Genomic DNA, 14,898 nt, shown 5'->3' with positions numbered 1-14,898 from the left:
GTACTGTAGTTTAACAACAGCTGGGGGGCCACAGGTTAACCAGACCTGATCTATAGTGTTCAGTTAGACCATAAATAGATTGACAGGTACAAAAGGCTAACATTGTTCTGTTTGTTTTACTATCAATGTGGACTCCGGATGGTAATAGTAGCCTTGCGCACAGTTGATGTCGAAGTGAACCCTGAGGGAATACATTTTTACTGATGGCGGCTGAGTAGAGTGCTGCCAAACATAGAAAAATTAAACCCAACAACTGCAAATGAACTTCTCGACTACTGTCATGTTGACCTTTTGTACCGTCAACCTAATGAACGTTGACTATTTAGTGTTGACCTATTGACTTGACGTAAATACTGTAAATCCGGGGTAGCCAACTCCAGTCCTCCAGAGCTACCAACAGTTAATGTATTCCAGGTCTCCTCACAGAATCACAAGTGAAGTAATTAGCTCCACCTGTGGATCTTTTAAAATGTGTTAGTCAGTAATGAGTGCACCTGTGCAGCAGCTAGGTTGTCTGGAAAATGTGACCTGTTGGTAGCTCTCGAGGACTGGCGTTGGCTACCACTGCTGTAGATCTTCTGTACCACACAGAGTCCCATGTCAGCAGGCTTGATCGTACATGTGAGTATTTATATTGCTTATTTGGACAGGATTCCTGCAACAAAAGTTAGAGAGGTGTATCATTAGGCAACAGTAATCCTTTGTATGGCTCGCTGCGCTTGCCATGCTTCAAGTGCACTATTATAACCTAACTCTATGCCCATAAAGTAAGAACAAGTCAGGTTTTTTTTTTTCTTTTAAATCATGAAAAATTCATGTTGATCACTAACATGTCAACATTTTGCTTGTCAAACTTTTGTCAATGTCGACCTAGACCATGTCTACTTTTTTTTCATGTATCAACTGGTCATTACACACCAGTCTCAACACACCAGTTAATGGGCACTGTTAAAAACCACCTCGGTTACCAGAGCAGCTACGGATCATAGGTGTAGATGTATTAAGCGGTGATAAGGGAGGTGAAGTGGCCCATGGCAACCAATCAGCACTGAAGTAACATCTATGATTTGCATACTATAAAATTATACAGAGCAGCTGATTGGTTGCCATGGACCACTTCTCCTCCCTTATCACTGCTTCATACATCTACCCCACAGAGAAGTATCTGCTAGCCAGCTAGCAATGTGATGTACAGTATAATGCTTGTGCAGCTTCGGCAGTCATAGCCTCCCATGTTAGTACTTTGCCCTAACATTGGTTTTGTCATAGGACTTCAGTTATATCACATGAACCCTAGGTTTTTTATAATAAAATTGGTGTGCCTGTTCTACATGAGATAAGCCCAATGCGTGTGTAGTGCAGTCTCATAACCTGCTACAGAGCATCAGTGGTGGGTAATTCATCACCAGCCAACACCACTTCAGTGGTCGACCCAATGTGAATGTTGACCCTATGACCCATACTCCATTCTTTTATGCACATGGTACGGCTAGGATCCCTAGTAATTATCTAAAAACAGTTTTTAAAAAAAACTACTTTCATTTTTGGGCTCAATGTCCTCAAATGGGATACGGTCACTAGGTCGACATGGGTTAGAAACATTTGGCCCATCTAGTCTGCCCCTTTTTTACCCTTCAGGTAAACTCAACCCTTTTTAATCCTTATTTCTTTGTAAGGATATTCATATGCCTATCCCAAGCATGTTTAAATTGTTCTACTGTCTTGGCCTCTACCACCTCTGATGGGAGGCTATTCCACTTATCCACTACCCTTTCTGTGAAGTAATTCTTTCTAACATTTCCCCTGAACCTACCTCCCTCCAGTTTCAGTGCATGTCCTCGTGTTTTATTACTTGTTTTCCTTTGAAGAAAATTTCCCACCTGTACTATGTTAAAACCCTTGATATATTTGAAGATTTCTATCATGTCCTTTCCCTTCTCTGCTCCAAACTATACATGTTAAGATCTTTTAGTCTATCCAGGTAAGTTTTGTGATGTAGGCCATGAACCATTTTAGTTGCCCTTCTTTGTACACTCTCCAATGTATTTATATCCTTCTGAAGATATGGTCTCCAGAACTGGACACAGTATTCCAGATGAGGTTGTACCAATGACCTATAAAGTGGCATTATTACGTCTTTTTTTCTGCTACTGATTCCTCTCCCTATGCAACCAAGCATCTGACTAGCCTTCCTCATTGCTTTGTTACATTGCCTCCGTGCCTTTAAGTCACTTGAAATAGTGACTCCTAGATCTCTTTCCACCTCAGTAGTTTCCATTATAGTACCCTTGATACTATATTGAGCCTTTGGGTTTTTGAGTCCCAAGTGCATAATTTTGCATTTTTTAGCATTAAACTGTAGTTGCCATTCTCTTGACCAATTCTCAAGTTTACTTAGAACATCAGTCATTTGATTTACCCATCCTGGTGTGTCTACTCTGTTGCATATCTTTGTATCATCTGCAAAAAGGCATACTTTCCCTTCAATACCATTTGCAATGTCACTAACAAAGATATTAAAGAGCACTGGTCCAAGTACAGATCCCTGGGGTACTCCACTGGTAACATGTCCCTCCATAGAATGCACTCCATTTACGACAACTGTCTGTTTCCTATCCTGCAACCAGGTTCTTATCCATTTAATTGTTTTATAATCCAATCCCACACTTTCAAGTTTATTTAGCAGCCTGCGATGTGGGACAGTGTCAAATGCCTTACTAAAGTCTAGATATGCCACATCTACAGCCCCCCCTTCATCTAGTATTTTGGTCACGGAGTCAAAAAAGTCAATGAGACTTGTTTGGCATGATCTCCCTGCAGTAAAACCATGCTGTTTTGGATCCTGTAAGTTGTTTAATTTAAGATGTTCCACTATTCTTTCTTTTAATAGTGTTTCCATTATTTTCCCTACTACTGATGTAAGGCTCACTGGTCCGTAGTTACTTGCTTCTTCTTTGCTTCCGCTTTTGTGCAGTGGAACTACATTTGCTTTTCTCCAGTCCTCTGGAACTGCACCTGTATCTAGTGACTGGTTGAATAAATCTGTTAATGGCGCTACCAACACATCTTTTAGTATCTTTGGATGCACTCCTTCTGGCCCCATTGATTTATCCACTTTCAGTCTTGAAAGTTCTGTTAGGACTTTCTCCCTAGTAAATGTACCTCCATCTACCTTATTTTTATGAATGTCCTTGCAACTTAACTGTGGTCCCTTCCCTTCTCCTTCTATAGTGAATACAGAGCAAAAGTAATTATTTAGATGATCTGCAATTGCCTTGTCTCCCTCCACCAAATTCTCAGTGTCTGTCCGCAGTCTTATTATTCCTCCATTTGATTTTCTCCTTTCACTTATATACTTAAAAAAAGTTTTGTTTCCTTTATCTACCGACTGAGCCATTTTCTCCTCAGCTTGTGCCTTGGCATGCCTGATCACTTTCTTAGCCTCTTTGCGTCTGGCAAGATACACTTCTTTGTCATTATTATTTTGAGTCTGCTTGTATGTCCTAAAGACCATCTTTTTTGCTTTTACACTTGTTGATACCTTTTTAGTTAACCACACTGGCTTCCTTTTCCTGGTACTTTTCTTAACCCTTTTGATACAAAGGTCCGTTGCCTTTAGTATTGCACTTTTTAATTTTCTCCACCTCTCCTGCACTCCTTTCAAGTTCATCCAATCCGCTAATGAGTCGCTTAAACATCTCCCCATTTTTGCAAAGTCAGCCTTCCTAAAATCCAACACCTTAGTTTTTGTGTGACTGGAGTTGGACCCTGCCTTGATACTAAACCATACTGCTTGATGATCACTGGATCCCAGGTTCTCACCCACATATATGTCTGATATCCTGTCACCATTTGTGAGTATTAAATCTAATATTGAGTCTTTGCGAGTAGGGCAACACAAGCATTAGATCAACATGGGGGAGTTTGACAGTCAAAAAGTCGACATGGGGTTTTTCACCTTTTTTTTTTTTGGAGCCGACATTTGCAATCAGGCGGTGTTTCGTGCCTTACCATCCACTAGGGTGTGGTGGGAGAATAAAATAGTGTGCCGAGCACTTACGAGCCATGCGAGGGGACACGGTGCTACGTTCATTGTCCATGTCAACATTCGAGTAAAAAAAAAAAGTGACCACGTGGTATCAACCTAATGCTCGTCTATCTTGTTGGTGTCTATCCAATGATCCATACACCCTCAAATACCCTAAATTTGTTCAAATTATCCCTGGCACCTAAACCATATTTTTGTGTTATTTTATGTATTTTGTGCGCCCATTTAGTACAGTTACTTTTGTCTGTTTTTTATATTCTGTTATACTGTTTCTCTCTCTCTCTGCGCAGGGCTCCAGCGACTTCTGTGTGGATCCCAACTCATTTGTCACCAAAGTGGTAGAAGAACAATCTGTCCTGAATACAGGTGAGATTTCTCTTATGTGATGTTATATGGTAGCTTGGAACTCTCCAGCACCATCACCTCGCAGTAGGTCCGATTTCGCACCCGGACCGATGGTTTGCCACTGCGCATAGTCGCCAATGCGCATGTGCAGGAACCGGCTGCGAGTGCCTTCGGCAACTTTTCCTTTCGCCAAGGTACTCACAGCCTGAGTGACAGGCAGGGGGCATTCTGGGGTGGACCCAGAGCCGAATTTCCCATTAGGCACGTGAGGCACATGTTTGGGGGCGGCACATTGATGCCTGTGATATTACTGTCAGCCCAAAATGTACCAATAACTGCAAAATATCCACTGTACTGTACTATAGTCCATCTTAAATAGAGTGTAAATGGATAGGACATGCAGATACTGCCCCTGTAACTGTCCTACTTAGTAAATATGTATTCATAATAAAAGAACATGTCACAGTTAGTGGCTTTTTTTTTTTTTAAATAAATCCATTATATTGGCTATTATCAAATGAGGGCTTATAAGTAATCATGGGTGTGCCCACCAAAACGGTAAACACTGGGCAAGCTCCAGTGAGCCTGCTCGGGGTGGGTGGATGATGTTGGTGTCCGCACCGAATTCTCTAAGAACCCAGCAGCCGCCGAGTGACTCCTGGGGTCACATGGTGACTGCGAGCACTGGAGACAGGAGGAGAAATCATTAGATAATAAGTAACCATCAAATGATTTTTCCTCTGTGCGAGTGCTAGCGAGCGGATGTGTACCCCTACACATCCGTTTGCAGCCCTGCAGAGGGGCTCGGACGATGGGGGGGGGGGGGTTAGGGCCTGAATCAAAGCTCCATGGTCTGGCCCGCCATTAACCACTATGGACGTTGCAGCACTGAAGGCGTCACAGATTTATCGCTGGCTGTTCTCTCCTCCCCACCACACACCTTTTTTAAACCTCTCCCTTTGGGCATATAGTACAGCTACTCCCCAGCCTACATTACCACTGATTACACCGGCTGATGCTTGGGGTCACCTGGGTTTAAAGGGATACGTCCATTAGAGGGTAAGAGAGAACCAGTCAGCTCCAACCTGTCATTTTATAGAATGTACAGTATATTTTTGTTATGGGAAACTTCTCCAGATAATGCACCCCCTCCCAATTCTCTGCCACTTGGTAAGGTTATAGCCTTTATCTGTAAGGCCTGTTGTTTCTTATATAATAGCACGCCGCGTAAACGTCTTAAGATCAGCACAAGGGTTTGATATATCAGAGCCTGCAGTTTGCAGAAGATCCTGGAATCACACTAAACTTCAATACTCAGTAATTACTTTTCAGATGATGGAAAGAAAAAGGACATGCGATGTTCCGGCCTTATGTGGGAGAAATGGTCTTGCCAGTTTCTGCACTCTGTGCGTCACAGACGGCGCTTAGTAGTGTTTCCGTATTATCACTACAGACCAGCACCCCCCCACCCCCCTCATCTCTTGGGGTTATTATGTCCAAGTTTGCTCGCTGCCTCAGCGGTGCACGGAGATTAGAGCCGGGGTGATCGCTGCTTTTATGCCTGTGTTACAATCTATGGCACATCCTAGGACATGAGAAAGAAAGGCGTTAGTCTTCTATATAGACGCTGACTGCGGACATCATGAAGCTCCTCTGTGCTTCATCTTAGAGCCAATTGTTCAGGGTTCTCCAGATGATAGAGGACAGCTGTGTAGAACATACAAAGTCCACTGGCATTTTATTGTACTGTGTTTGATTGGCTCTGAATATGTGGCTGGCGGCGGCCTGGAAAGAACACTTCTAACTAAAAGATCCGCTGTTCATGTATGGCTTATACAAGTATGTGTGTGTGTGTGTGTGTGTGTGTGCGCACGCACGCGCTAGAGTAATAAGCAGACCTGATCAAAAGTATCTCCTACAGCAGTGGTTCTCAACCTCGGTCCTCAGGACCCCCCAACAAATCACGTTTTCCAGGTCTCCAAACAGAATCACAAGTGAAGTAATTAGCCCCACCTGTGGCTCTTTTAAAATGTGTCAGTGAATAATTTGTGCACCTGCCGGGTGACCTGGAACCTGGGGGGGGGGGTCCTGAGGACCAAGGTTGGGAACCACTGTCCTATAGCCATTTAAAAACCATTGTGCGCTTCATAGCACTCCATACGTGTAATGCAGCATGCACAAGAAATTTGCATATTCTGCGGGTCAGCGCATACAGGAGGCGGAGTCTTGCTCATATAAGGGGAGAGGCTTATTTCTGTGGTCACAGCATGCCAGGGTTCAGCGCTGTTTAGGGCATACCAACACCACTAACTCCATTGTAATACACCGGCTCAAGCCTGGCATAGAAGAGTAAACCGGTGGACCATTAAAGTATAGATACTGGCTATCCTTACCTATTTTTATCTCTATTTTTTAAATGTCAATAAACAGCATAAAACAAATGTATTCAATCGTTTCTCATTGTAGTCCTCTCCCAAAGGGTCAGATGTATCAAGCTTCAAAAAGTGATCAATTGGAGAGCTATAAAAAGCCAGCCAATCAGCATCTACCTGTCATTTTTCAAACCCAGCCTGTAACATGGCAGGTAGGAGCTGATTGTCTGGTTGTTTATCACTCTCCAATTGATCACTTTTTGAAGCTTGATATACTGTATCTGGCCCAATGCCACAGCCTCATACTGCATTAGATGCTTCGTCTACATTTCTTAGTTAATGGAGTCCAGACTTTGCGTAAGCGCCTCCATATTATGTACTGTACTGCCAGGAAAGCACTTGGCCACACAATGCACATGGCTCTGTAAACTGTAAGCGCAGGTTAGCCTACAGAGGGCAATTGTGCTGTCTTTGGCTAATTACAGTTTAATGGCTCTGCTGAGCAGCAGGAGAGAGGTACAGGAAAGATTGTACCGGGAAGGTGAGCAGCTGGTGGGATCAGCCCCAGAGTGGAGTAATGAATTATAGAGAGCATCTGTCAGCTTCCATTGGCTGCTTCCAGAAGCCGCTTGCATGCTTCCTTCTCCTATCCATACGCCAGGGCCTGCACGCACCGCGTCTCCCGAGAGCTGCATGAAATATTTAGAGGTGTCTTCATTCAGACATAAGGTAAGAGAGCATTAACAGGAGGCTGAGAGATGGTCCTGGGAGCTTAAAGGAACACTGCTGCTATAGAATGGCCATAACTGTATTTCTGTAACAATGACATACAGATAACTAGGTTACAGCCCATGTAGGTAATAGGTGGCACGTCAGCTGTGAGAAAAGGTCCACACAATCAAAAGGTCAACATGACCTGCCGATTCTTCATAGGTGGAGCCTCCTGTCTTGTCCCATGCTACCACACCTTTCCCATCTACATACAGAAGCCACGCCCTCCTCCTATGACACGTTTGATAGTGGTGAGGGTGTCGGTGGAGGTTTAAACCTTTTCATGTTTATATAGATTTATCTGTGCCGGACGAGATGGCAGAAATTAAGTCATCGTTCAAAAATAAGTGATTCGCCGATTTGTAGTTTTTCCATAACAACAAAGCTCCGCATTTATTTTATTGCTTTTCAACAAATCATTGGATCTCATTCTTTACAGTTTCCTTAGACATTACTACATCTACACCACCACATAATTACATATTTTCATGAGCTGTATTACACGTAATGTTATATGTTGAGCAGCCTAGAACATAAAATAACCTTTTTTTTTTTAATTCTTTATATTGAAACTCTTGTTCGAAGCATCACGGATAAGTGCTTTGTGTAACTTACACATTCGTACCACAGTCTCACCACCGGGAGAGCCGCTGTAATATGCCAACTGGGTATTGAAATACTCTGATGCAGAAACTGTAATCGGAAAGAACAAAGGGCCTCATTCAGAGATGGCCGCAATTTGATTGCATTCATCGCTGATATTTCCGGAGCTGCAGATTATCTGCAATGGCAGCCTTAGTACACCCAAAGCCACACCGTGATTGGCATACTGCTGCAGCTTGGGGGCAGGGGTGGTGGTGGCCAGCGTTCCACAAAGGTTGTCAAGGCCACTGGCGTGACTTCACTGATCCTGGCAGAATGAAGACACTGCCCATCCTGATCACATTACTGAGGGGTTACTTGGATGATCCCACAATGCGTCTTCAGGCGCAGCAGCGGGCCGGATAAGCCGGCAGGTGACATTCATGTACACAAACGTATTCAAGCCAAAGCCGCGATATGTAACAATCAGGGCCGGATTATAATGGAGGCACAAGGGGTCAGTGCCCCTGGGCCCCCCTCTAGCTAGGGGCCCCCTGTGGTTGGCATGCATTTAAAAAAAAAAAAGGTTTTGTGCATGGGAGTGGGGCAGTGCTGCAGATTCACCTATCTGCCAATGTGACAATGATTAATGGTGCTGAGCATCGGGAGCCAAGGCACACTGACTGCACAAGTGTGCTATGCATTACCGGGAGTTGACTAAGTCCCAGGACACTTTACACCAGAGGGCAGAGGCTGAGAGGTTTGCGCTGAGCTCTGATCGACTCATTACATGCTTCTCAGGCCCATGGAGAACAGCAGCAGCTTAGTCATGGGAGGGTTTTTAATCCGAGGCAGCACTAGGACTGTGAGGTCTCCTACAGAGAGTGTGCAGAGGGACAAACACAGGCTTTTCGTGTGTGTGTATGTATGTATGTATGTATGTATGTATGTGTATATATATATATATATATATATATATATATATATATATATATATATATATATATATATATATATATATATATATATATATATATATATATATTTATATTCCCCTGCAGTTAACCATTGACCAAGTTTATTCTGCCTGTGTTTTGACAGTGTAATATTCTCCCATGCAGTTTGCGGCCAGTAATGACAAGTGCAAGGGGGGCCCCCCTGTCTAAAGTACCCCGGGCCCCCCGAAGGCTTAATCTGGCACTGGTAACAATAGATTATCTATTTCTTACAGGGGCCTGAGCTGTTTTGTCCTTTTGAGGGGGCGATAGAGTCACTAGGGTGACTGTAGGTCAACACATGAAATAGGTTGGCAGATCGACACAAACATTAGGTCGACAATAGGAAGGTCAAATGTTTGACATGAGTTTTTTCCCATTTTTCTTTTAGCCGACATGTGCCGACAGGCGGTATTTCACGCGCTACTATCCACTACAGCCTGGTAGGAGAATACAATAGTGTGCCGAGCGCAGTGGTGCTCTGTGACGGTGTCCATGTCGACATTCAGGACAAAAAAAAGTGAAAAACTCATGTCGGCATTTTGACTCTCAACCGTCCCATTGTCGACCTAATGCTTGTGTCGACCATCTAACCCTGTCGAGCTTGGCTACCTCGACCTATTTCATGAGTCAACCGAAACCACGTCGACCTTCAGTGGTCGACCCAATGCATGCCGACCTTATATGTGTCGACCCAATGACCCAGTTTGAAGGAACTACACGGTGGGCAATGATGTGCACATCGCTGTATATTACAGTAGCTCAAAATTGCTGATTTTCCGGTGTACCTCCTATAGACCAAATCCATTCCAGATCATACATAGGCCCTTATTCTGGTTTATTCGCACAGGGACTGATGTTTGGCATATGCCGAGTGTGTACGGCCACTGCGAACACATTGTTTGCCAGGTGCACGCACCCAAGACTGCGGGCATGGGGTGGCGGCAGATAGTCGCGCCTATGGGAATGCCCAGCGTTTCATGGGTGTTCCCATGGAAATTGCGCGGTGACACGGGTGCCGGGGGCAGGAAGCTGACATCACCGGATGTGGCAAGGCATCGGGGCCGCCGACAGGGGGGTGCCGTGGGTATAGCTGTCCCGGACCCTGGCTTCTGGAGGGGCCTGGGCAGCTGCCCACAGCGGCATGGCTCACCCCACACCATGCATCCTGCCTCCGGGCCTCCCCCACCCAGCATACCCCAGCCAGGCACGCACAATAGCAGCCTGCAGAGCGCCGAGCCTAGGACACAGAGGGACTCGGCGCTCTGCAGGCTGCACTGTGCACTGCAGTGCGCTCTGGACTGTGGAGGAGGGAGACGCTGATGCTGGTAAGTAATGGGGGCGGGGTGCTCGTGGGTGGCGCTGTGCTGATGGGGGCCCGGACTGAAGGTCAGTCCCTGGCCCCAACATTTCTAGCGGCGGGCCTGCAAGGCATGCTGGGATTTGTAGTTTCACAACATCTGGAGAGGCACAGGTTGGCCTGTCCTGGTCTTTTGCAACATAAAACATTATATTTTCTTTACAATAGCTGTTTTGCTAATATGCTGCATAACGACTATATCCTGCAACAGGATTTCTTTATTTGTGTCTGTGGTATGCTTGCACCTTCCGTTCATTTTGAAGGCTATATTCTTCTCTCCCGCCTGGTGGAGGTGAGAACTGGGGGCTGATCTGACTGAAGAACAGCTCATTAACATGCCAAAATGTTCAAGCAAGACTTTAATTAGCTGTGGGTAGGTGATGTTGACAGGCTCTCTCACAACAGAGAGCATCAAATCTGGGATATCCCAAGATATCGCTCTCCTTCCCCCGCCTGGAATTTATTCAGCGTTCGTCTGTTCCCAACAAAATCTGATTTGCAAATCCGACAAGCCTGCTGCAGAGTCTTTAATTATTGATGGCGCGTCCTTTCTCTCTGTAGCTAAACAAGCCGTTGAAATGAGCATAGAAACTTCTTTGAAGATTGTTGTAATAGGCATGTGTGATTTCTATTATTTCCCCTTCTAAATCAAAGTCTAATAATAATCACTCACCGGGGTATAATTTGGTTGTGTTAAAAAAAAAAAAATGGTAACACAGTTTTACAGGATCATTGCACCTTAGATCCAAAAGAGAATGGGACTATCGCTCAATTAAAAAACGTACGTTTAGCAGTTATTTAGTTGAAAGCAATTGCCTGTTGGGGGGGGTATTCAATCCCAGATGAAATTCCTGGCCAGGCAATAATTCGCAGATCAGAATTCAATCACGGACGTTTTCAAGTCCATTTTCAACAATTCAGTTTTTTGTTCTGTTTTTTTTTTTTTTTTTGGTGAAACCTCATGGGATAAAAATAGGCAAAAACAGCCAAAACCATGTGGATTTGCGCCGATCCACGTGGTTTTCGTCCATGCTGGATATTTTTGCCCAGGCGAAAAATCGGCACTGGATTGAATAGGGCGAGTCCAAATTAGCCCAAAAAATTGCAGGTTTTTCGCCTGGTAAAATTTTTGCCCAGAAATCAAAAATCAAGGGGTAAATCTACTGAAGTGTGAGTTTTTAGAAGGAAGAGATGTTGCCCATAGCAACCAATTAGATTCTAGCTTTTATCCTCTAGAAGGTGCTACATGAACAAGTAAAATTAGGTTGCTATGGGCAACCTCACACTTAGTAAATTTACCCCTTGTTCAAGGAGGCTTTTAGCTTGGTTTTTCCATAAACAGACTGACCCGCATAATGAAAAACTATGGTCCTCTCATCCAGACATTGGCTAAATGATGCTGTTTTACCTTGTTCTGGAAGTAAATCTGTGCTGTATTGTTACACAGTTATTATTTATTTTATTATTTATTTACAGTTTCTTATATAGCGCAGCAGATTCCGTTGCGCTTTACAATAGTAGACAGTGATAAGACAAACTGGGTAACAGACAGACTTGGAGGTAGGAGGGCCCTGCTGCAAGCTTACAATCTATAGGGATATAGGGGGGAAACATAAGGCACCAGTAATAGCATAGCAGTTACAAATCCAGAAGGGAAGCTATATAACGCATAAGTGCCTCAGAGGGTTATGCGTGTAGAACTTAAATATGATAGGCTTGCCTGAAGAGGTGATTTTTCAGGGAACGCTTGAAAATTTGGAGGCTAGCGGAGAGTCTTATTGTGCGTGGAAGGGCATTCCATAGGATGGGAGCAGCCCGATAAAAGTCCTGTAATAATGAATGGGAGCTAGTGATCCGTGCAGAAGAGAGACGCAGATCTTGTGTAGAGCGTAGTGGTCGAGATGGGGGATATTTTGTGATAAGTGCAGAGATATATGCTGGTGCAGTATGGTTAATAGCTTTATAAGCAAGTAGAAGTGTTTTATATTGAATACTGTAATATACAGGCAACCAATGGAGGGACTGGCAGAGCGGATCAGCAGACGATGAGCGTCTTGCAAAGAAGATCAGCCTAGCATCAGCATTTAAAATTGATTGCAGTGGTGAGAGTCTGTTCTTGGGAAGACCAGTTAGTAGACTATTGCAATAATCAATGCGGGATATAATGAGTGCATGGATAAGAGATTTGGTAGTGTCTTGTGTGAGATAGGGTCGTATTTTGGATATGTTTTTTAGATGCATGTAACATGATTTGGAGACAGATTGAATGTAATTGTAATGGTGTTGCTACTATGTAGCTCGTGTTCATTCTAGCACCCTGCATCTCTACACGTACAGACCTAAACGCCAATAGTGAACAAACGGTCCTCTATGTACTCCCTGAAAGATGCACCCTGCATCTTTCAAAACCTGCGCAGTTCCTCTGCCCTGCCTGTGGTGGCGCTCTTTGCTATGATGCTTCAAGCACGGTATGGTCTGTATTTCAACACTACTATACAGGCCCGACTGTGTTAGAAGCACCACAGTAGAGAGTGATACCTCAGGCAGGGAAGAGGAACTGCACAGGTTTTGAAAGATGCAGGGTGCTAGACGAGGTAGAGTACATAGAAGACCGTTTGTTCACTATTGGCGTTTAGGTCTGTACCGGAACATGAGCTGGTGACATTGTGCCCACCATGAGTCACTATGTAGATGATTAGTGTCAGTATTTTAACTGTTGACAAATCCTCCATGTCAAATTTTTGAATTTCTCTATTCAGACTATGTCGAGAAATTGATGTCCACATTGTGACTAAATACCAGATAGGAGATTGCCAATGGATAACCTCTGTAGGGCAGTAGGTACTATCATGGTCCTGTATAGCTTGACCGGAACTACTTAGAGCAGGTACCTGTGTAATGCTTGTCCTGCGCCCTGTAGAGCCGTTGCCCGTGTAATGTTTATCTTGTGCCATGTAGAGCCGCTGCCCGTGTAATGCTTGTCCTGCGCCCTGTAGAGCCGTTGCCCCTGTAATGCTTGTCCTGTGCCCTGTAGAACAGTTACCCATGTAATGCTTGCCCTGTAGAGCCGCTGCCCATGTAATGCTTGTCCTGTGCCCTATAGAACAGTTACCCGTGTAATGCTTGCCCTGTTGAGACGTTGCCCGTGTAATGCTTGTCCTGTGCCCTGTAGAGCAGTTACCTGTGTAATGCTTGTCCTGCACCCTGTGGAACAGTTACCCATGTAATGCTTGCCCTGTGCCCTGTGGAGCCGTTACCCTTGTAGTGCTTGTCCTGTGCTCTGTAGAGCCGCTGCCCGTGTAGTGCTTGTCCTGCACCCTGTAGAGCAGTTACCCATGTAATGCTTGCCCTGTGCTCTGTAGAGCCGCTGCCTGTGGTGTAGTGCTTGCCCTGCGCCCTGTGGAGCAGTTACCCTTGTAATGCTTGCCCTGTGCTCTGTAGAGTCGCTGCCCGTGTAATGCTTGCCCTGCGCCCTGTAGAGCAGTTACCCATGTAATGCTTGCCCTGTGCTCTGTAGAGCCGCTGCCTGTGGTGTAGTGCTTGCCCTGCGCCCTGTGGAGCAGTTACCCTTGTAATGCTTGCCCTGTGCTCTGTAGAGTCGCTGCCCGTGTAATGCTTGCCCTGCGCCCTGTAGAGCAGTTACCCATGTAATGCTTGCCCTGTGCTCTGTAGAGCCGCTGCCCGTGTAGTGCTTGCCCTGCGCCCTGTGGAGCAGTTACCCTTGTAATGCTTGCCCTGTGCTCTGTAGAGTCGCTGCCAGTGTAATGCTTGCCCTGCGCCCTGTGGAGCAGGTACCCGTGTAATGCTTGCCCTGTGCTCTGTTGAGCCGCTGCCCGTGTAATGCGCTTCCTGCGCCCTGTGGAGCAGGTACCCGTGTAATGCTTGTCCTGTGCCCTGTAGAGCTGCTGCCCGTGTAATGCTTGTCCTGCTCCCCGGTTACCCGTGTAATACTTGTCCTGCTCCCCGGTTACCCTGGTAATACTTGTCCTGCTCCCCGGTTACCCGTGCACTGCTTGTCCTGTGCCCTGTACAGCAGGCAGGTAAGCAGTGTATGTATTACTGGCTGCATAGGAGAGCTAGCATACCATAACATAAGCCGTGTTCCCTTGGGTGCACATTAACACTCCTGGAAATTGAACTGTGAATGCAGAACACACATCCACATGCTTATTATCATCCCTACTTAAATGATAAATGCTTCTGTAAATTAACTTTCTACAGATGTATTTAGGCTTCCATTTACAACTTCTGTTGGGTCTAATGGCAGCGCTAGAGCTGTTGGCTGTAAACCCACAATGTATATTTAATGTAAAAGGATTTCCAGCTCTGTATTCCCCATGGTTCCAGCTCTCTATACAAAATGACTTGTGTTTTCTATTATATTGATCATATCACTTGTGCTGCAATCTGCTTTATTGTCAGGCA

At 45.0% G+C, this 14,898-nt stretch overlaps 1 protein-coding gene across 3 annotated transcripts in view; it reads left to right on the top strand.

Moving 5' to 3' along the window:
- TTYH3 (tweety family member 3) overlaps nucleotides 1-14,898 on the top strand; it is a 97,602-nt gene that overhangs the window by 62,787 nt on the left and 19,917 nt on the right. For all 3 annotated transcript variants that reach the window (XM_083152958.1, XM_083152959.1, XM_083152960.1), the window contains exon 7: nucleotides 4,339-4,414. In XM_083152958.1, the coding sequence (XP_083009084.1) occupies nucleotides 4,339-4,414 (76 nt within the window). The remainder of the gene's footprint in view (nucleotides 1-4,338; nucleotides 4,415-14,898) is intronic.

The sequence above is a fragment of the Crinia signifera genome, chromosome 7 (genome assembly GCF_055691185.1).
Source record: "Crinia signifera chromosome 7, ASM5569118v1, whole genome shotgun sequence".
Classification (NCBI taxonomy): Eukaryota; Metazoa; Chordata; class Amphibia; order Anura; family Myobatrachidae; genus Crinia; species Crinia signifera.
Note: the sequence above shows the minus strand (reverse complement) of the source record. Positions and strands in the feature narration are given on the sequence as shown.